Consider the following 24,323-nt stretch of genomic DNA (forward strand, 5'->3'; position numbering starts at 1 on the left):
GAAGTTCAACATTGATCGTTCTTCTCTAGGAAAGTTGGGCCCTGCAAGTGTTGGTGGTGTTTTGAGAGATAGTTCAGGTTATGTGAAATTCATTTTTTTTCATGCGTTGGGATTATTTAATCTAGTGAAGCTGAAATTCTCACTAATTTTGCAGCCATTGAGTTTTATTGAGAATCGCTTTTAAGCTTTGTCCATTGATTATGGAATCTAATTTCAAAAATGTGTTATGTTGGATTTTACAAAAGCATGATAGACCTTGGAGATTGTGGGAAAAATTTAATAGTTTTGATTATATTGTGAATCAACTTAAGAAGGTTCAGTTTATTTTTGTCCATAGGAATGGGAATTACTTTGTTAACAGTCTAGCGAAAAAAGGAGGACTGCTACGTCTCCATTCCTAGCGTGGATTTAATTTTGTTGTTCTTGCTGTAATTGTGATTGTGTGAACTGTATTGATGTTTTTGTTCTCTAGTCTTGTTCCTAAGTTTGAGTTTGCTGCCTTCTTGTGTGTTTTTGTCACTGTCATTATACTTCTCTTACCTTAGGAGAAGCTTCTATAGTTTTTGTTGTTGGCCTTGGATTTTCTTGTCAATCTTAGGGTACCTTAGGGTACCTATTAATTATAAAAACATTTAGATACCTTAGGGTACCTATTAATCAAACATTTAAGTACCTAAAAATAACTTTTACAAGTTAAAAATTAAAAGCAATTAATCAAATCAAAAGCTCTTTGTTGTTATATTGCTAGTCATGGATTTTTTTTTCTAAAGATATTATGGTACAAGATTATACATAACAATATTTGTTGCAATATAAGCAGACTACAGAGTCATACAATTATAAATTACTGCTATAAGCTCGTTGTAAAATTCATGCGAAAACCTTGTTGAAAAATTACTGCTACAACCTCATTGAAAAATATTACAAGGTATTAGTAACCGAAATTATTATTTTGTAATCTGATAATTTTACATAACTTGAATTTCTTAAAGGCATTCTAGAAAATTCTTAAAAGAAAATATCCCAGTAAATTACAAGTCTATAGACATGGAAAAAGGAACGCTTACTTTGGAGGGCAACTTCTTTTATTAATTGCATCTTCTTCCTCGTCTTCGTTTCTGTCTTGTTATCCATTTTTCTGGCCCTTTCTCAACTACTCTCACAAGCCATTTTGGTTTTCTTATGGAAAACACAATATATCCTACAGACAACCCAAACACCAACCCACATCCAAAACCAATCATAGCAAATTTCCAATCAAATAGGCTTGGAGAATCATCATCATCATCATTAGATATTGATGGAACTACATCTTTCTGGCATTTTTCAGATAATGGAAATCCACACAACCCCAACTTTCCAATATATGAATCATCACCAAATGTACCAAATTGTTTTCCTTGTGGAATGGGCCCTTCAAGCTGGTTATATGACAGGTTCAACTTTGCAAGAAAATTCATGCTTGTTGATTGTTCATGAATGCTACCATTAAGCTTGTTCGATGATAGATCTAATGACTCAAGTTCCATCAAATTCCCTAGTGATGATGGGATTTGACCTGTAAGGCTGTTATGTGAAAAATTAAGCACTACAAGCGAACTAAGATTCCCAATTACGTCCACAACTGCTCCGTCAAAATGATTGCTTGATAAGTCTATTGCTGTAAAAATAGTTAGGATTCTTTCAATTGGAAGATGTATCCCTTTCAATGTCAAAACTACTGAATCCTGATAATAAATTTCTCCCATGTAGTTGGCTTTCTTATTAATTTTATCCGCTTTCTTCATAGATTGCAAACTTGAGAAATATTTTGTTGGCAAATGACCAGAGAACTCATTGTATTAGATGTCAATGAATCTCAACTTGGGAAAAGGCGATATGTTCCCTTCAGGATAACCTATCAAGCCATGGAATCTGTTTGATCGCAAAACAAAAACTTGCAGGTCTGGGAAAGCTGGTAGCCACTCAGGAAAGCTATCATTTATTTTATTGTTGCCAAGATCAAGAACTTGCAGCATTTTGCCGTTTGCTAAATTTCGGGGTAACTGTCCTTCCAACTGATTACCGTTCAAGTTAAGATTCCGAAGCTTATTTCCCTCTGCAAATGTTCCCGGAATGGAGCCTTTGAAATTGTTCATCCCGAAATTCAACATAGACAGTTCACTACTGAAGTTTCCCAAGCACTGTAGAATCATGCCGCTCAAGCTATTATTGGACAAGTCAATAATTTGAAAGGTTGTGATATTGCAAAGCGAAGGTGAGATTTCCCCTGTCAGTTTATTGTTTGAAACTAAAAGGATGTACATTGAAGGAGGTAGAAGTGGAAGAGGTTTATTAGTTTTTTGCTTCTGTTACTTCAAACTCACGTGCTTGTCATGTGTCTTTTATTTATTTATTTTCCTAAAAGTTTTAGATCGAGTCTTTAGGAATCTGCAGTTTTTTTTTCGTGCTATCAAGCACTACTTCAGTTGCTGCTATTGTGGCGTCGTGTTTGCGTCAATTTCTATTTTCAGTTCAGTTCATCACTATAAATGTAAAGGATTCTTATGAATGAATTATCACCTTTACATCAATATTTCTTTTCTTTCACTTTCAGTATTCTCTTTGTTTATAAAGAAACTTTATCTTATTTCTGTGTTTTCCATTATTAAACCTTCAACGTTGTTGAAGCAAATTAAAACTGAGGCTAAGAAATTGTAAATTGCTTGGGAGTTGACTTACTTTTGTCAATAAGTTGTGAGATAGGTCTAGATATAGTAAGTATTGCATTCCCTTACCTGAAACCCATTTTGGAAGTTCGCCTTGAATCCGATTATTAGAAAGAGACAAATATCCCAATTGATTTTGTGTCTTTAAGAATTCTGGGAACTCACTTATATTGCAAGAAGACAATGCAAGTCTGTAAACCTGAGGCAACATACTTGAGTTGCTGCTGTTATTAATACTGCTAGTGATGACAGAAAAATGGTTGTTCGAAAGATCAAGACCCCATAGATTTTTCAGCTTGGAGAACATATATATTCAAGTTCACCACGCCACTTAAGTTATTTGACGGAAGATGAAGATTGGTAAGGTTCGGCAGTTCAAAGACTGATGGTTGGATCGGACCATATATCTTATTGCTCTCCAAGACTATTTCTAGTAAAGATTTCGATCGGAATTCACCAAGTTGACCAGTGAGTTGGTTAAAACTAAGGGAGAACCACACCAGTGATGGAAGACCATAAACACAAGATGGGATTATGCCACTAAGCAAGTTATAAGACAAGTCCAGTTTAATTAGCTTGGAAAATCCACACAATTGATTAGCTATACTACCCTCCAGATTATTTTGCGACAAACCCAACCAGTAAAGTTTAGTGAGATTAAAGATAGACGATGGCAAGATACCAGTGAAGTTACTATTTGAAACAGATAGATGGTTGATGTCCTTAAGCTTTTCAAAAACATCCGGAATTTTCCCTGTCCAGTTTGTTGTTTGAAAGATCCAGCTTCATGAGTTGTTGGAGGCTGCAATAGAAGCTGGAATTGACCCTGTGAAATGACAGCCACTGAGCTCTAACACCAATAAAGAGCTAATATTGCCAATTGAATCAGGCAATTCTCCAGAGAAACTCGTGGAGCTGAGGGTCAATGATTCCAGGGGAGTAGTCCAATTTGACGTCGGTAAATGACCATACACATCATTATTTAACATTAGATTTAGAAACTGAAGGTTTGGTAGGCGAAAAATGGCTATCGGGAATTCTCCTTGCAATTTACATAAAACAAGACTGAGAGATGTTAAAGAAGGAGAAAGATTTGTCAACGAACTAAGGGCAACAGAGGACATATCTATATAATCAAGAAAAACTTCTCTTACTTGAGTTAGATTTTCAAGAATCATTTTCATGGTTGGTGTTTCAAGTGTCAAGGGTTCATTTTCGGACAAATCTAGTGAAACCAAATTAGACAAGTGAGAAATTTGAAATGGAACAGGACCAGAAAACCAAGTACTAGAAAGATTTAGAAAAGTCAATTTCTTAAAGCTACCAAATTCAGGTGGAATACCAAAGCGGTTAAAATCATTGAAAGCAAGGTTTAAGCTTTGGATGTTTGAAAGACTAAAGAGGCTGCTGTTAGATGTTAAATCGCCATTAAGTGTTAGGCATCAACTCTGATACCATTTGTTAGGCATCAGTTCTGATACCACTCGTTGGGCCCTCACAAAGAATTAAGAGAAAATTAACGCAGCGGAAAAGTAGAAATGGGACACACAGAAATTTACGTGGTTCACCCTCAACTGTTTAGGGCTACGTCCACGGGACAAACTCCGAATCATTCTTCCACTATTAAAAAATAGTAGGTACACAAAGAGAGTAATACAAAAATAGTGGCACTCAAAGTGTTTCCAAAAACACCCCATAATAACTTCCTCACTATTTTTCTTTTCCCTAATTTTAGGAAACCCTTCCTAAAACTAGATAACTCTCTCTCTACATTTTTTTTTCTTCTTTTTGCTGTGTATTTTGCTTGAAGCTTCGCTACCTCTATTTATAGGAGAGGTTACGAGAGAGCCGTATATAACTCATTCACGGCTCTCCATTTTTTTCAAAAAATTGCATGCCAATTTTTACTTTCCTTTTTCTTCTTCCGCGGCCTTCTTTGACTGCCAAAAAGTTACTATGCAAATTGCTGCATAAATTTACTGTGCAAATTGCTGCACAGCCGCATTCTTTGACAATCTCCCACTTGAAGACTGATTCCAATCTGTCTTCACACATTAATCATGCAGCAGTCTTCTCTGGTCTGTTATTCTAGCAGGTCAACTGAAGTTGAGCACAACTTCAGTTTGTCAATGGTCACCACTTTTGTTAACATGTCAGCTGGATTCTTTGCCAAATGTATTGCACTCTGACTATCACTATACAAAACATTCTTTTCCTGCATGAATCCCAACTCTGTCAACAGGCCTTGAAGCCATATCATTTCTTTGTTGGCTTTTGTCACTGCAACATACTCAGCTTCTGTGGTGGATAGAGCTACAATCTTTTGTACCTGTGATATCCAACAATAGCTGTAGTACCAACAGTGAAAATATAACATGTGGTGCTTCTTCGGTGATCAACGTTACCTCCATAGTCCGCATCTACATAACCTTATACTTTTAATTCTCCTTTACCAAAGTACAAAACACTTCTCAGTAGTGCCTCGTAGATACCTCAAATTCCACTTTACTGCTTCCCAATGAGCTTTCCCTAGATTTGACATATACCTGCTAACAACTCCCACTACATGGCCAATATCTAGTCTCGTACAGACCATCGCATACATTAAACTTCCTATGGCTGAAGCATAAGGAATTTTGGCCATGTCTTTTCTCTCTTCTCCCGTCTGAGGGGACTGGTCCTTGGATAAGCGAAAATGGCTTGCCAAGGGTGTGCTGACCGACTTAGCTTCGTTCATGTTGTATCTTTGCAATACACGATTGATGTACTCCGCTTGAGATAACTCTCTCGCTCTCTCTACAAATAGTGGCCCACTCTGCTCTGAGTCGCTGGCAACCGTGTTATGTTTGTCGTCCACCTCTGTAAACACTAGCCCACTCTGCTCTGAGTTGTTGGCAACTGTGTTAAGTCTGTAGTCCACCTCTGCAAACACTGGCCCACTCTGCTCTGAGTCACTGGCAACTGATCTGCTTTCCCGACATACAATCAGGACACTTGTCTAAGTGAACTTCATCCAATCCAGGTAGTACGTTCTTTCTTGCCAGAGTTGTCATTCCTTTAGGTATCACAAATAAACCTTTTGTGAGCTTCTATTGACCATTTCTGAAGGTGCTACAGAAACCTTCATCATCAAATCTGCCAACCGAGATTTGGACGCATGCTCGAAAGCCCATTCCTCATCAGTCTTGTCTTCCGATTTAGTTCAACTACACACAGGCAAATACATTTTTATTACCATCAGGAGATATCTCATTTCTCCATATATGGTAATTTTCGCCATTTAGACTAATCATTTTGCTTGTCCATTTTGACTTGCGCAGAAAATCATCACCAACATAAACCGTATCGTGAATAGTAGTATACGTGAATAGTGATCATCAATAGTAACAATATACTCGAATAGTAACTGTATGCATGAATAGTAACTGTACACGTGAATAGTGCTGGGCTTGCACTTTGAGTTACTATTTCACTATTCATCACTAAGTCGATCCTGCAACGTCTTTCCGAGCGGACAACACTAATGGACTCGTCGTAATTTTCTCTTCATTGTGGTATATTTATTTTCAAAATATATCTATGGATCCGGTACCGCTATCTGACCGATTGGACCTGCCGAAACCTTTTTAGGCATCAGCTCTGATACCAGTTGTTAGGCATCAGCTCTGATACCAATTGTTAGGCATCAGTTCTGATACCATTCGTTGGGCCCTCACAAAGAATTAAGAGAAAATTAACGTAGCGGAAAAGTAGAAATGGGACATACAAAAATTTACGTGGTTCACCATCAACTGTTTAGGGCTACGTCCATGGGACAAACTTCGAATCATTCTTCCACTATTAAAAAATAGTAGGTACACAAAGAGAGTAATACAAAAATATTGGCACTCAAAGTGTTTCCCAAAAACACCCTATAATAACTTCCTCACTATTTTTCTCTCCCCTAGTTTTAGAAAACCCTTCCTAAAACTAGATCACTCTCTCTCTACATTTTTTTTTCTTCTTTCTGCTGTGTATTTTGGTGGAGGCTTCGCTACCTCTATTTATAGGAGAGGTTACGAGAGAGCCGTGTATAACTCATTCACGGCTCTCCATTTTTGTCATTCCTTTTTCTTCTTCCGCGGCCTTCTTTGACTGCCAAAAAGTTACTGTGCAAATTGCTGCATAAATTTACTGTGCAAATTGCTGCACAGCCGCATTCTTTGACATTAAGACCACTGCAACTAAGGTCAAGGCCAATCACATGACCTGTGACATTATCACAAGTAACACCATCCCCAGAGCAACAATCTATCTCACTTCCCAAGAACCCATTTTTGGACGAGGAGGTTCGCAGTCTATTGAAGCGGAGGCATCATAGTAAAATTCTTGTTTAAGTTGGAGAAGAGCAGTGCTTTCATCTTTAAGGCATGATTGGGCAGAATAGGAAGAAATTGGTGAAGATAATGCTAATTGACAATGGAAATTCAATAGGACCAAGAAGATGATTTGATTTTTCCAATATGACGAATTCATCATTATTAATTTCTTATGAAAAGCTAGAGATTTGCGAAGATTTATTAAACAACCTTATATATATATATATATATATATATATGGCAGCTAATAATCTGGTGGAGACTATCATGGACTTAACTAGTGGTGTGCATTAAAATATTTCAAACCGTTAAATGGATTTTCTTTTAAATGATTTGGTTTGATTTAAAATTTAGCAAATTTTAAAATAGTGTCATTTGATTTTTATTTAATGAAACCATTTAGTTAAAAAATTACAAAAGTTGCAATAATTTCTAATTTCTTAGATAGGAATATGTGATTTTTTTATAATGATTTCAGGGCAAGTTGATTTTTAATAATTAAAAAATTGTTTCTATTAATTATTTAATGAATATTTTCAATGAATTAACTATTAATAAAAAGAAATTTATCCTTTCTTCGTTTCTACTAAAACTGTCATTATATTTATTGACTGATGTCAAAGTACTTTTTATGACAGTAAACCATAGACGAAACCGTATCAAACTTCTCTATTATTGTTTGATTTGTTCTGATTTTATTGGCTAAATAATTTGATTTGATATGAAAAGTTTTCAAATCGTAACTCGTAATCCGGTTTGAACATTTTTCCAAACAGTACCAAACAAAACCGTGCTCAGCCCTAGACTTAAGCCTATACTTAGCTAATATTTTAGTATAAGTATAGCAATATAGTCTTAACCAATTGGACTCGTCAAAGTCAATTACAATAAAGAATTTTGGAAGAATAATGCATTTATTCTTCTGGGCGCTAAATTTTCAACATATCAATATTAGTTTAAAGCTTAAAATATTTTATATCCCAAGAACAAAGCAAAGAAGTATAAGCACCTCTTGGCATGGGACAAAATAGAGTGGAAAGAATCTCACAATATCTTTAAATTATTGATTAAACATATTTTTTTTACCGTGGTTTTTGTGTTTCTTTTGTTTTTTGCCAATTAATGTTGATCGCGTAGTAGTAAATAAAGAAGAAGCGGATAATTTCACTGGGCTAGCCAGCCAAATGTTTCCTTTGAAAAATAATTATTAAGGTCTTTTTTTTCTTTTTTTTTTCTTAAACATGGTTGGTATTGCTATGCCAATCCAAAATCTAGGGGTACGAAACTGTGGTAAGAGAGCGAGGAGTACAATTATCGGGGACAGAAGCAAGAGTAACCATAGCTCATGCCATAATGAAGAGTCCAAAGATATTACTGATAGATAAAACTACAAGTACATTAGATACAAAATCTGAGAGAATGGTAAAAAATAGATGTAGTTTCAATTTAGAAAAATAGATCAACTAAATATATTTCAGTGCTATTCTACTATAGACTACATTTATTGGCATGCAAATTGAACCTGGACTTTTTAATTGAGAAATATTTTGTCATTAATATTTGTTCTACTTCTGTTTATATTTGAAATTTTTATTTTTTATTGAAAAATTTATTTTATTGACTTGACCTTATATTTTTATAGTAAAAATAAAGTTCCATTAATAAACTAAATTTAAGAAGTTACCTAAACATTAAAAACTATTTTTTATATCTATATAATCTATATAATAATATATAAAAGCAGAGCAATTTGCATTATATAGAAGCCAAGTATAAGCCTCTAAAATTGCCAAGTGTGAGGAGGACCAGTAGGGACCAACAAGTTTGATTAATTATCAAATATTAAAAAACCAAAAATAGAAATAATAGGGACCAACAATTAAATTTTTTGACCAATAATTAATTATCACAAATGTTTTCTACAAAATCAATCAAACTAGATCTTTATGTTTTCTACAGTAGGGACCAACAATAATATATACTCATAGCTTTTCATTTTTTGGTATCTTTTTCATTTTTTATATTTTAACATTTTCCACTCAATTATATTTTAACGTTCTCTCTCTCAATTAGACTAACAGTAATATATACTTAATTTCTTATTTCAAAGATACTAAAGTAAATTTTAAAATATATATATATATATATATATATCATTTTTTATTGGTAATAAGAAAAACTTTGGTTGATTAGCTTGGTGTATGGAGTAGTCTCATATACCAGGAGTTAGATTGCATGGACACGGGACACGAAATATTAGAATATACGGGATACAACAATTTTTAAAAAAGGTAAAACATCCACACACGCTTAAAACACACTACACTAAATAAGTAATACATTAATATTTTAAATAAGTAAATAATCATTTATAATAAATCATAAACATAAAATAAAAAAAACTTATGACACAAAATAAATTAAAAAAGAATACTTCATTTTCATTGGTAATAAAAAAAAACCTCAGTTGATCAGCTTGATGTATTGAGTAGTCTCATAAACTAGGAGCTAGTTTGCACGGACAAGGGACAAGAAATACTGGAATGCATGGATATGACAATTTTTAAAAAAGTAGGACATCCACACGCTTATGACAAACTAAACTAAATAAGTAATATATTAATATTTCAAATAAATAAACAATCATTTATAATAAATTATAAACATAAAATATTAAAAAATTAATTTCTTATTTCAATAACACAAAAATAAATTAAAAAATATTTCATTTTTATTGGTAATAAAAAAACCTCGGTTGATTAACTTGGTGTAGGACATCTACACGCATAGGACACATTACATTAAATAAGTAATACATTAATATTTCAAATAAATAAATCATAATTTATAATAAATCATAAACATAAAATAAAAAATACTTAATTTCTTATTTTAATGGCATAAAAATAAATTAAAAAAATTCATTTTTTATTGGTTATAAAAAAAATCTTGGTTGATTAGCTTGGTATATGGAGTAGTCTCATATACCAAGAGCTAGGTTGCACGGACACAAGACACGAGATACCGAAACGTACGAGATACGATAATTTTTAAAAAAGTAGGATATCCAATTTTTAAAAAAGTAGGACATCCATACGCTTAGGACACCCTACATTAAATAAGTAATACATTAATATTTCAAATAAATAAATAATCATTTATAATAAATTATAAACATAAAATAAAAAAATACATAATTTCTTATTTCAATGGCACAAAAATTTTTTTTAAAAAAAGCACTTCATTTTTTATTGGTAATAAAAAAACATTGGCTGATTAGCTTGGTATATGGAGTAGTCTCATATACCAGGAGCTAGGTTGCATGGACACGGGACACGAATACGGAAACATACGAGATACCATAATTTTTAAAAAAGTAGGACATCCACACGCATAGAACACACTACACTAAATAAGTAGTATATTAACATTTCAAATAAATAAACAATCATATATAATAAATTATAAACATAAAACTATTTAGTTTCTTATTTCAATGACATAAAAACAAATTAAAAAAAAAAACACTTTATTTTTATTGGTAATAAGAAAAATCTTGGTTGATTAGCTTGGTGTATAGATTAGTCTCATATACTAGGAGCTAGGTTGCACGTATACGGGATACGAGATATGAGAATATATGGGATATAATAATTTTTAAAAAAGATAGAACATCCTCACGCTTAGAATAGATTACACAAATAAGTAATACATTAATATTTTAAATAAATAAACAATCATTCATAATAAATTTTAAACATAAAAAAATTTAATTTTCTATTCAATGACACAAAAATAAATATAAAAAACAGTTTATTTTTTATTAGTAATAAAAAAAAATCTTGGTCGATTAGCTTAATCCATAATAAAAAAACACTTTATTTTTTATTAATTTGTTTTTTTAATCATAGATATCTCACATAAATCCATAAATCTTCCATGACTTATAAATACATCTATGAACTATTAACCAATCTTTTCTATCTTAACAATGATCACTTATAAACTCTTGATCATTTTGGCTTAGAATTTATTCTCATATAAGCATAGTAAGATCAATACGAACCACAATTTTTACATATTCATGAAATCTCAAAGTATAGTAAGTCTGCTCTTATATATACTCTGACGCATTATTATTACTTCTATTTCCATCAAATCTGAATAACCATGATTCCTAATTTGTCAAAAACTCTAAATATTGACTATCATCTCATTTAAATCATACTAATTCATACTCCACCTTTTTGTAACTGATTGGGAATCTTTGGTGATACTGCCCAAACATGTGGCAATCAAGGGCGATAATGGGGAAATACCTATTTACCGTGGAGGTGTTGACGATCACATGGAATTTGGAGCTACTGATATTGGCGATAACAGAGTTGGGGAGCAAATCTTCACCAATCCGGATGGAAGCATCCTTGTGAAGCACGATTCCAATGGAAAATTCTGGAGGGCTACCCCAAATTGGATATACCCAATTACAACTGATGCTTCCGACTCCGATCCAGCAGTATCGTTTTGGCCAATCAAACTTGAGGGCAATGCTATTGCCCTCCGTAGCAAGGGCAATGATAGATTTTTGCGTAGAACTGATTATGGTGGCACGGTGAATTGTCTCGCTGCAGCTTCTTGGGCCACGACTATCACTACAAAAAAAAATGCATTTTTGCGACCGATATTTATGACCGATTTGTGTCGATCGCAATTTTGCGATGATTTTGCGACCAATTCCGATGATTGTGATAGTGAATATCTTCCGACCGATTTGCGACCAAACTGCAACAGAATTTGCGACGGATTGGCGACCGATGCTCAATCTGTCGCTAATTGTAGCGCTAATAATTCCCGCCAGTTTTTTTTCCATTTTACGACATGTTTAAGACGCATTTGCAACCGATTTTGCGACGAATTTGCGACCATATAGTTGTCCGTCACAAAATTGCACGCTGCGATTTCAGCACCAAATTTCTGCGAAGGATTAGCCACCGATTTGAGACTGATTATTTGTGACCGACACTGGCGGTCGTAAATCGATTGCAATTTTGCTCTACAATAAAACGACGTTGCAGAATTTAAAATTGCGACCGATTTTTTATATAATTTGCGAGCGACTGGTCGGTCGCAAAATTTAAGGCTTTAATACGCGAGCGCCCTCCTTCTTCTTTCTTCTTCTTTCTTCTCCTCCTTTCTTCTCCTCCTTTGTTCGCAGCGCCGTCCTAGCCGTGTGCAGCACCGTTCCCAGCCGTTTGCCGCCTCCTTCTCCGCTCCATTGCAGCGCCGGTCGCCGGAGAGTGTTGTCTCTTTGCCGTTCGCAGTCGTCAGTTCAGGTACGTTTCTATTTTTTTTTTTCGTTTTCGTTTTTTTTTTTTGGGAACTTCTATTTTTTTTGTTGTTCTTGTAGTTGCATGACAAAAAATAAGTTGTTATTTAGTTGTTTTAGTTGTGATTTAGTTGTTATTTTGCATTGTGTGGGTTATTAAAATGAATGACAAAAGGAAAAAAAGAAAATGTGATATTGTAATGATAATTTTGGAATTTTTTATATTTTAGGCAAAATTATATATGTAATTTAATCAATGTTTAATCAATGTAATTTTATTCCTAAATGCAATTTTATAAGTAAAGTATTCAATTAAATTTTGTTAGTGTTCAAAATAAGTTATATGCATGAATTTGATAATAATTAGGATGTTTTAGTTTCTAATAAGGGTTAATATTATTAAGTAATATGTAGTCGACTGTTAATTAAGGATTAATTAAAATTAAATATTATTAAGTATTATTAAGTTAATACTTAAGTATTATTAAGTATTAAATTAATTTCACTCTGATTGGAGTTTGAATTCATAGAATCTTATAGTTTTTTGAGATAATTACACTACCACTAAAGTTATTGCAAATTAGTGTTCTTAATTGCAAATTAGTTAAACCTAATGAAAACCAGATATTGATCAAAATTGTATCATAAACACCTTCAATTTTTAATTAATTACACTTTAACTATATTTGAGGTTCTGACTTGTATATTAATCAAGTTGGCAAGCTTTTTTTTTTTTTTTTTATCAATCAATTTGTAACTTCTTTTCTTTTCCCTAAAATATATATACATATATACAGTGAAAGCTTTGATTTATACAAGACCAATGGCAGGTACATATATGTAATAAGCTTGCTAGTCGGCACATGCGAGTAGGTTTGGCAAATCCCAGTGATGTTCCTTGCTGTGACATATGTGAAAATGCACCTGGTAATTAATAATTGTAATTAACCAACTTAATTAAGTTAGAATTTGGATGAAAAAATTACATTATATTTTCTTGGAAAATTGCAGCTTTCTTTTACTGTGAAGTAGATGGAAGCTCGCTTTGTTTGCAATGTGATGTGAGCGTTCATGTTGGAGGTAAAAGAACGCATAGAAGATTTCTTCTGCTCAGACAAAGAGTTGAGGTTTGTCTTTTGCCCTTTATCAATTTTTTTTTTAAAGTTTAAACGAACAGTAATGTTTAATAATAATTTTGATTTTGATTAGTTTCCAGGTGATAGTACAGTAGCTGTAGACCCAAATTTGCAAGCAGTAGATGGAAGTGACGAGATCAAGAAAGAACAAAATCAGCACCAACAATCTAATATGAATCAGACGACAAAGTGAGAGAATCAACAAAATCATGGAAATGCAAAGATAGACAATAAAATGATTGATTTGAATATGAAGCCCCTTCGATTTCATGAACAAGCTCCAGACGATCAAGTTAGCTATTTGTAATGATTAAACTAGTTTCTATTTATATTCTCAATTTTTTCATTTTGAATCAATGACTTTGCAAAATACACTCAATGAAAACTTCGATTCACACTTATTGTAAAGGTTTATTTGGTATTATCATTGTTAAAGTATTTTATCTAAATATTATCGTAATTCTCGAAACACATGAGCAAATATATATACTCACTCTGTCCTAAAGGATCGATCTTTTGTTCATAAATATAAATCGTTTTAAGAATATCACGAGCAATTAATCAATTTTTTCAATTTTAATTTTATTTATATTAAATGCAATACTTATTATAACTTAATAATATTAACAGTCGATACCTTGGTCACTCCTGCCGACACTATGACACATCCGCAGATACTCCTGTCGACACTATGACACTGGATCGTGTAGAGGACCGACCTCGTAGATTTGATTTCAGACCGTTTTAGCTTTCAGTGATTTTTTTCATATTTTGTATAGTACATTACATTTACAATTCCATTCGTACATTGTTACTATTTTGTATAGTACATTACATTTACAATTCCATTCGTACATTGTTACTGTGTTGATCTTGATGATGATGCTTGTGGTTGTGATGTATATGTATGTCGATTTTTGACAGTGGAAAAATTGTGATTTTAATATTATTAAATTATTTGTTTTGCCTGTAATTATATTTTGCGACCGACTAGCAACTGAACTGCAACCAAAGTATAACCGAGAATTTGTAACTGATTTGCGACCGAGTTTGATAATTGCGACCGACACTTTTTGCGACCGATTTGTGACAGATTTGTTAGTCTCTGATTAGCGGTCGATTTTGCGATCGATTAGTCAGTCGCTAATTTGCGACCGCTTAGTAATTCGGTTACAAAATAATTTACGACGAGTACTTTTGCGACCGATTAATGTCCGTCGCAAATCGGTCTCTAAATGGAATTAGCGACCGATTTCTCATAATTTGCGACCGATTTGTCAGTCGCAATTTTGCGATTTTTTTGTAGTGTATTGACAGACAGAGTCACCTAGTGCTAGAAGAGCTTGTCAAAGTGAGGCAAATTTACAACGTGGAGTACCTGCTGGACAACGCCACAGTTTATGATGAATCAATCCTGACATTGGCTCGTTCCTGTGTCTCTGATAGTACACAACAACCCAACAAATGTTAGAAAAACAGAGTAGAACAGAGTTGCTGAAAAAAAATAAAAAGAACTAAGAGGAATTTCAGCAAACCGCTAGTGTGCACAGAAAATGTGAGAGAAAAATCGGATACATTTCCATTCATCAAATGCTCTTTAAATACAATCACAGCATAACCAAATCCCAAATTATGTGGACACAAATTATCTCACGTCAACAAGAAAATAGGGAATCAAATAACAAATATTGACTTATTAAAACAGAAAATTAATATCACTAACTAAAAATAGATAACGTGCAGAGATACTTTGCATTACTCTCTAACATACTCCTCCTTAATGGAAAAATCCATAACTCCTAGCTTGTCTTTGAGATATGCAAACTTCTCAAAAGTAAGAGCCTTTGTAAACAAATCAGCTACTTGCTCTCTTGTATTGCAAAACTCTAGCTGAATACTTCCTTCTGCAACTTGCTCTCTTAAAAATGATGGCGAATATCAATGTGTCTTGTTCTTTGGTGATGAACTGGATTTTTCGCCATCGAAATTGTAGACTGATTATCACAAAAAATGATTGTTGCTTCTTTCTGCTCAATCTTCATATCTTGCAAAATTCGTCTGAGCCAAACTGCTTGACAAGCTGCTGTAGTGACAGCCATATATTCGGCTTCCGAAGACGACAAAGCTATAGATGGTTGTTTTCTTGAGCTCCAGGATATGGCACTAGACCCAAGCAAGAACAAATATCCTGTAGTACTTTTACGGTCATCCAAAGAACCTGCCCAATCACTGTCAGAAAAACCATACAGTTTAAAATTTTCTAAGCTAACATAGAACAACCCTTCAAGTATCTTAAAACTCTTTTCGCAGCACCAAAATGAACCTTGCTTGGACTCTGCATAAACCTTGAAAGGAGACTGGTTGCTTGCAAAATATCCGGACGACTATTTGTTAAATAAAGCAGACTTCCCACCAAACTCCGATATAATTGAGAATCTACTTTCTCTTCTCCATCATCCAAGCAATATTTATGGTTTGTGATCATTGGAGTTGTGACTGAATTGCAATCTTTCATATTATATTTAGAAAGGAGATCATTCACATATTTTTGTTGTGAAATGAAAATTCCAGCCTTACACTGGCTCACTTCCAATCCCAAAAAAATAACTCATCAAGCCAAAATCAGTCATATCAAATTCAGTCACCATAATCTTCTTAAATTCATTGAATAACTCAATGCTATTTCCTGTATAGATTAAGTCATCCACATAAAGGCAAATGATCAATACCTCATTGTCAGCTTTTCTCTTAACATACAACGTGGGCTCGCTTGCACTCTTTTGGAAGCCATTTTTACAAAAATGTGCGTCAATCCTCCCATACCAGGCCCTCGGTGCTTGCTTGAGGCCGTAGAGAGCTTTCTTTAATTTGTACACTTTCTTTTCTTCACCAACAATTTCATAGCCCTTAGGTTGCTGCACATACACTTCTTCTTCCAAAATACCATTTAAAAAGGCTGATTTTACATCAAACTGAAAAACTTTCCAGTAAAAATAAGCAGCAATAGCAAGAGTAGTTCGAATCGTGTCAAACCTTGCTACTAGAGAGAACGTTTCTTCAAAATCAATGCCTTCACGCTGCATGTATCCAAGTGCGACTAACCGAGCTTTGTATCTCTGAATAGACCCATCTGGCCTGTATTTCAGCTTGTACACCCATTTCAGCCCCACTACTTCTTTACCGAATGGCAAGTCAACCAACTCCCATGTTTTGTTTTTTTCTAATGCATTCATCTCCTCATCCATTGCATTTTGCCATTCTGCAATTTTTGCTGCTTCTTCAAACTTGCTTGGTTCTTGATAGACCACAAGATGACATTCATCAAGTTGTCCATAAATCTCTTGTATAGATCTCCATTTCCGTGGAGGGGTACTTGTTGAAGACAATGATGTTGAACTAGAAGGACTGGAAATAGGAGTATTTGAGAAAGAAGAATCTGAACCACCATTGTTGCCTTCATTTTGAATTTGTTCAGGGACAAAATCCTCATCATTTGGAAATACATTTACTCCTGGCTGCACCTCACTCCAAATCCATACACTTTTCTCATCAAAAACAACATCATGACTTATTAGCAATTTTTTTGAAAGAGGATCATAGAAGCGATACCCTTTAGTTTCCATACTGTACCCCACAAATATGCATTTCACACTGTTTTCATCAAGTTTTCCTCTCTTTTGAGATGGCACCAACACATAAGCAACACAACCAAAGATTTTAAAGTGTTTTACCTTTGGTTTCCACCCATTCCAAGCCTCAAAAGGTGTTTGATTTGATAGGGCTGATGTAGAACTTTGGTTCAAAATATAGGCAGCAGTATGAATGGCTTCTGCCCAAAAGCTTTTTGGAAGACTTTTGGCTTTCAACATACTCTTGGCCATCTCCACAAGACTTTTGTTTTTCCTCTCCGCCACACCATTCTGTTGGGGAGTATAACTGGCTGTAAGCTGCCTTTGAATTCCAAGATCTTCACAGAATTTGTCAAATTCTGCAGAGACAAATTCACCTCCACGATCTGTTCGCAAGATCTTTACTGCATTGCCGCTTTGTTTTTCGATCAAGCTTTTAAATTTCTTGAATGTTGACAACGTCTCTGATTTTTCTTTAAGAAAGAAAACCCAAGTCATTCGGCTATAATCATCAACAAAGACAATAAAGTACCTGCTGCCATTAAGAGACAAAGTGCGCATCGGACCGCAAACATCGGCATGTATAAGTTCAGCTGTTTCAGAAGCTCTCCTGCTTTTGCCCTTGGGAAAAGAGTCTCTATGATGTTTCCCAATCACATAACTTTCACACACATCACCAACAGAATTTATGACAGGTAATCCATCCACCAAATTATTTTTAGACATTAAACTCAAGCTGTTAAAGTTTAAATGTCCATACCTGTGATGCCACAACAAATCATCATCTTCCAATGACACTGCTAATGCTTTTTGTTGGTCATCAAAATCAAGTGGAAATATATTATTTTCGCTCATTGGAACGCGAAATAACATATTCTTTTTTGTTTTATCTGAAAACACAGTGCAAGAGAAATCTTCAAAAAGGAGTGAATACCCTTTTCTCATAAATTGACCAACACTCAAAAGGCTTGAATCCAAATCAGGCACATATAGAACATCTCTAATCTCACAATCATTCAACTTCACGATCCCTTTACCATGAACTTGATGAACCGTTCCATCTGCTGTTTTAATGTTGGATTTGAAGGACTTATCCACACTAACAAAAGCCTCTAGATTAGCAGTCACGTGCTTACTGCTACCACTATCCATATACCACACATTAGAATCACATTCTCTGGTAGCAAAAGCAGCAAGAAATAAACTCTCACATTCATCATTATTTTCTTGCTCAACTAGATTAGCCTGATTTCCTTTTAGCCGGCAATTCTTTGCTATGTGACCTTGTTTCCCACAATTATAACATGTAAAATTACGGAAACGAGTTTCACCTTTATTACTTTCAGTGTTGTGATTTTGACTCTGGCCACCGGCTCGTCCCCCTCTGTAACCTCTGCCTCCTCTTCTTCCTCGTGAAGAATGTCCACCACGACTGATATGGCTATTGCCATTATTCTCTGCTTCTTTAGATAGCTGCAATTTAGTGTGAAAAACATTTTCTGTGTCACCTTCTTCGTAACCATGATGCCTGTCTTCATGGGATTGTAAAGAACCCATCAACTCATCAATAGACAGGATCCTTAAATCCTTCGATTCTTCGATTGCAGCAACGGCAGATTCATATTTTCTGGGCAAACTCCTCAAAATCTTCTCCACAACCTTTTGATCTGACAACTCCTCCCCGTACTTTCGCATTTGGTTTACAGCTTCCATAACTCTGTTGAAGTATTCATGCATGGACTCACCATCCTTCATAACAAAGCAATCAAACTTTCTACGAAGTGTCTGCAGCTTTACTGTAACTACCTTCCCTACACCTTGGTAGTTATTCCGGAGTATATCCCATGCTGCTTTCGCTTTTGTTGCAGCAGCAATTCTCGAGAAAATAGCATCATCTACAGCTTGTTGGATGAGGAAAAGAGCTTTATTATCTTTCTTCAGTAATTCTTTAAGAATTTCTACAGATGCTCTTTCGTTGTAGCCATTCTCTACGAAATCCCATAACTCTTGGGAGAGAAAAAGAGTTTTCATTTTGATACTCCAAATATCATAGTTGGCGATTCCTCGAAGAATTGGAACAGAAGGTTGTGAGAGATTAATTCCCACTGAATTACAAGCCATCTGGAAGGGAACCTGGGATCTGTTGGTAAAACAGATTAATTCCTCGGAGTATAACCCGGGCTCTGATACCAGATGTTAGAAAAACAGAGTAGAACAGAGTTGCTGAAAAAACAGATCAAATCTTTTCCTTCCTTTTCTTTCTTATTTTTTGAAAACTAAGTAAGAAATTTGGTGCTCGAAATCTAACTGTGGAACGCCAAATAAGATACATGTAGCTGACTAATGTCATCGTAAGTAAATTTTTGGAACATCTCTCTTCCAATAGTTTGAAAATAACTTTTTGTGTACAAGCTACATGAGAATAGTTTTCAGAAATGGAACAAGATGTTAGTATAGTATTTTTTTAATTTTAAAACCATTCTACTATTTCGACACAAAGATATAATCCTAAATGTTAAGAAAGCAGACATGTTTTCTGGATGAGCTTAATCACTAATTTCAAAGAAATTAAAATTTTTTTTTATCAACATATAAACAAACTCAAAATTTAGTAATCATACCTGACATAATAGATTAATATTTTGTTAACAAAAAAAAAAAATATTCATAAACTATTCTAGAGATCCCAACTTTAATCTTCAACGGAAACAAATTTTGTGGCATTGGATTAAAACCATAATAAATTTATTGCACAAGAATGGGTTTAGGGCTTTAAGAGCATAAAACTAGAGTAATAATCAATGTTTTCGAAACCGGATCGGACCGGTTAGGCACGACCTGGTAGCTGATCCGGTCTGATTTGATATAAAAACACGGATGATATAAAAACCCGGAAAAATTGACAAAATTGGTATGAACCCGGTTTTACTTTATCTGTGTCGTTTTTGGAAAACAAAATACTAGCCTAACTTTTATCTATTCAATGATTTCATTGCCCCAAATATTTCTTTCCTTCTCTCTGCAGATCTTTCCCAATCTCACCCCTTGTATAAATGGAAAATCTTATTTCCCAAATTTCAAGTTTCAATTGAGATAATTTGAGTTTCAAAATTTACATATTTTGTCAATAAATGATAAATTTGGTGTCTCAATTTCAGATCTTTTGTCAATTTGGTGTATGGACATAAAACTTTTCAATTGAGTGGTTCAACTTTTTAAAAAGTCAATTAAGTGTCAAAGTGATGATATGATAGCCGAAAATATAATTAAGCAATTTGTGAGCCCACAAGTATCTAGTCAGAGATTGACATGACATACTTGAGTTAGAAAAATCTAATCTAACGTGGCAAAACTAGTGAAATGACTATCATACCTTATTTATTATTCTCCCTTAGGGCCGGATTTTGAGATATTTCTCCATTTATCCGTGCTGCATTATGAAAAAATTTTTAACAAATACTAATTGAATCTTCATGATCAAAAAAAGCAAAACAAACTTACTCATAATCCTTGTCCTCTTTTCCTCAAAAAGAATTTAAATAGTCATAAAAAGAGGTGTAGACTAAATACATGAATAGAAAACAGTAAAAGTGCTGAAAAAGATCGAAAAAACAAAAAGAACTAAAATCTTGAACAAACAAATCACTTTCTTTTATGAACAAACAAAACCAAAAAAAAAAAAAAAAAAAAAAGAAAAATAAATTATATGAAAAGAAATAAAATCTTGAATGAAGATTTAAATTTCTAGCAGAGTCAAAATGTCGGCCTTTACTCAAAACCCAACAATATACTCTTTTTCCTTTAAATCTGCACAATTAATCACTTTAATTCCCTTCAGGCTCCCATAAACCAGCAACAAAATTACTAAATTTTGATTCAAAAATTTCCAAAAAAAAAACTTCCTAATTCAAAAAACAAGAAAAATTAAAATTAATATTGATTGAAAAGTACTATTTTGGATCTGCAAGGTTTTTTACAAATAATGCAAACGAGATTGAGCATGGCCTGTGTCGACTCAAAGAAATTGGAGTGAGAAAGCTCGGGATGCTTTTGAGCCTCCTGAAAATACTTTAGGAGAGCACCACAGTCTCAACACTTCAACGATGCTCCTGTCGTTGCTTGATCTATCGATGGCCATGGTAAAATAATATTTCCGGCTATCACATCATCATCGGTTAACACTTGATTAGCTTTTTTTTTTTTTTTTTTTTTTTTTTTTTTAAGTAAACCAACCAATCGTGAACATTTTCCATTCATATATCAAATTGACAAAAAATCAAAAGTTGATACACTGAATTTATCATTTATCCTTTCTTTTATTGTGTTTGTGAGAAAATAGTTTATAGGTTAAGTTTTGTTGACTTATTCTATTTATTTTCTATTAATTCCGGGTTTTTGCTTGGTAATTTTCTTGTGGTTGCTCTTCCTTCTAGCCTTTTGCGAGTTTCTCCTTAATTTTATTGAAGGGTTTTGCTTTATTTGCTATTTTGCTTGGTAGCAAGGTTTGCTTTTGTGTATTTGATTTTATGAGAGATGTCTCTTCATAGGACCTTTCGAACCTGATTTCTGTTTTATTCAAAAATCTTCTTAAATGTAAAAGAGATTCGACTGTTGGTTTACTTCACTTTAGTAATTGATTCTTTGAGACATGATATAACACTAACTTGAAGAAAATTACAAGTATAATTCATGAGGACCCTCCGATGATTGTTGATTTGCATTCCATTAAAGACAACAGTGTTTATGTCGGTAGCAATTACTTTGGTTTCAATTTTGTGGCCAAGGAGGAAGCACTTGACGTGTGATCATCACGAGTATCCGACACCGTTTTTGGTACCAGATCTATTTTCTTTTTTTGGCCCCTTTCATCCTCAATAAGTCACTGTAATGTCTTATGTTACAATTCCATCTCTGGACACAGCCGTAATACGTAATGTAACGTGGCTGTCTTTGTTTGTTTCTTGCTTTTTTTTTTTTTTTTTTTTTTTTTTTTTTTTTTTTTGAAATATAATTGGAACATATGTTGCTTATAAGATACATCTCATTTATCAGATATTAAATAAACAAAAAAATATTACTCTTGGATACAAGACCAAGAATTGTTATAAGAAGACTTTCAGTAACTTCATAAATAACAAAGTCCGTTTCTCCCGTTACTGTTGCACGTTTTGGGTAAAACAAGGACCTTTCCGGTGGATGATGAAATTACACTGACTGCACTGCAGAGCCAAGTCCTCGTCAAAAGGCTCAGCGCAGTGATCACATGGCGGGTAGAACTTTCTCTTCTTGACCAAGATAAAAGGTTTCTGGACTAAAGTGAGACCATGTGAATGGATTCCACTAAGTGAATAAGCACTACTTCTGTCAAACTTGATATATGGGTACCTTCCAAGAACACATTCAGGGTGAATAGAAATGTCACATTCTTTACACCCATAAAACCAGGGTGCATAGTTGAAGACATAAGTCCCAGGGTCTATTCTCATCTCGCATACCTCACAGTAATGGTCAAACGACCTGTCGCTAACAAAATCATATGTAAGCTTAAGAGGATGCTTCTCATCAAATCTGTGTCTAACTGAGATTGGTAGAGTAGCACATTTAAAGTCTAAACAGAAGTTGCAATCTTCACACTCAAAATAGCTGAACTTGGTTTCATAGCAAGCACTGCAATGACAGCTATAGCTTCTTTTGCTGAGTACTAGGCGAAGAAGGTGGTCATGCCCATGGTGCTCAAGAGTTGTTGATATAATAGCAGAACATCTAATATCAAGGTAGAAATCACATTTCTCACAATGGTAGCAAAATCCATGGCAATATTGCTCACAAGCATTACATTTGAACAACCCATCAAAGCTATATGCTTTTAAGAGAAGAGTAAGCGAGTGCCGGTGAAGTGGGTGTTTTATCTTAGTAGACAATTCAGAGCATTCCTTGTGCAGAAACATGTCACATTGTAGACAACCATAGGTTATTGAAGCAGACGACAACGGTAACATACACCCAACACAACGTTTCTTGTTGTTAACCTGATCAATAATGGCCAAACCATGTTCATGACTAAACTGTTTGTTCTCTGCAACTAGTTGTTCGTCTGCATCATCATCACTAGTTGATTTTATAGATAAATCTCCAAGAGCATCAGTACCAAGTTTGTGAGTTTCATCTTCAACCCCAATTAAATGTTTTCTTGCGCAATCGACATGAACAACATAATCGCAGAGAGAACAATAATAACCACCATGGTCTAAGTTCATTTCAATTTGACAAATTCCACAAGATTGATCTGTGGATTCACTATTCTGAAGGAAATAGAAGTGGGTTATTACATGTTTATGCTCTGTTATTCTAATAGCTTTAGGTCGTGAAATGCATTCTTTATGAACCATAATTTGACACATAATACAGATATAAGGAGATTGAGTCCCTTCGTTCCCACAAGCATCACAAGTGAAATTAATTGACTTCAACAAGTGAAAGAATTGATGCTCGTAATTACCTGTAGGTGTACCAGAAACACATGGCTTCAAGGCACAATCGATGTCGAGATCGAATTGGCATAGAGAACAATTGTAGACCATGTTGTTTAAAGATCTACTGCACAGATCACAAACGCCCTGTCCTGAAGAATATGGCTGGACCATTAAGAGAGTGAGAAGGTGTTTCCTGTGCAAGGGATGGTTGATCTCTCTAGGTAGCTCTGCACAGGCTTTGTGGAGGAAGAAGCTGCATTTGAAACAATTGTAACTAGGACCTGATATTAGCTGCTTGCACCCACAACAAACATTGTTGTTTTCGTCATTTATTTCTTCTTCATTATAGATCAAATTATGAATATGGCTGAAATGTTCAAGCTCCATATCCTCCTCTGTAAAACTCTCTCTCTCTCCTTTTCCTTGTTCTTCCCAGATTTCCTCTCCATTTTGTTTCCTTCACCTTTTTCCTTTTTTTATTTCTTTTCTCCATCCTGACACGTGGACCGTCTAGTAATAACTTCATTTATTATTATCCAAAAAATCTTATACCACGCGTAACTCGCAGACCCAGAAATTCAAATAAATAATACTCCATCAATTCTATTTTATTTGATTGTTATTTTGAATGTTTTAAAATATTTATAAAATTTCTAAAAATATATATATGTATATATAAATAATTTTTTTATA

At 34.1% G+C, this 24,323-nt stretch overlaps 1 protein-coding gene, 1 non-coding gene and 1 pseudogene across 3 annotated transcripts; 1 reads left to right on the plus strand and 2 right to left on the minus strand.

The window, feature by feature from the left end:
* Positions 1–1,062: 1,062 nt before the first annotated feature.
* On the minus strand, positions 1,063–7,223 carry LOC149494820 (receptor-like protein 6; annotated as a pseudogene).
* A 14,554-nt stretch (positions 7,224–21,777) lies between these two features.
* Positions 21,778–21,854, plus strand: LOC149494821 (small nucleolar RNA R66). Its single transcript, XR_016321923.1, has one exon. It is a non-coding gene; the product is annotated as a small nucleolar RNA R66 (small nucleolar RNA).
* Positions 21,855–22,180: 326 nt separating this feature from the next.
* LOC149494822 (uncharacterized) lies at positions 22,181–24,099 on the minus strand. 2 transcript variants are annotated; one of them, XM_089724526.1, is made up of 2 exons: positions 23,657–23,796; positions 22,181–23,459 (listed from the first exon to the last, which is right to left on the minus strand). In XM_089724526.1, the coding sequence occupies exon 2, from the start codon at positions 23,412–23,414 to the stop codon at positions 22,311–22,313; it is 1,104 nt and encodes a 367-aa protein (XP_089580652.1). In that variant the 5' UTR covers positions 23,415–23,459; positions 23,657–23,796; the 3' UTR covers positions 22,181–22,310. The 2 variants fall into 2 exon arrangements, with proteins under 2 accessions (XP_089580652.1, XP_089580651.1); XM_089724525.1 differs by having other exon boundaries at positions 22,181–24,099.
* Between the last annotated feature and the right edge of the window lie 224 nt (positions 24,100–24,323).

The sequence above is a fragment of the Jatropha curcas genome, chromosome 7 (assembly GCF_041381405.1).
Source record: "Jatropha curcas cultivar XTBG-Jc1 chromosome 7, XTBG_Jcur_1.0, whole genome shotgun sequence".
In the NCBI taxonomy this organism is placed as follows: Eukaryota; Viridiplantae; Streptophyta; class Magnoliopsida; order Malpighiales; family Euphorbiaceae; genus Jatropha; species Jatropha curcas.

Excerpts from the sequence above, each read along its gene's own strand:
- LOC149494822 (XM_089724525.1), bottom strand. The coding sequence starts at position 24,017 with ATGGAGCTTGAACATTTCAGCCATATTCATAATTTGATCTATAATGAA.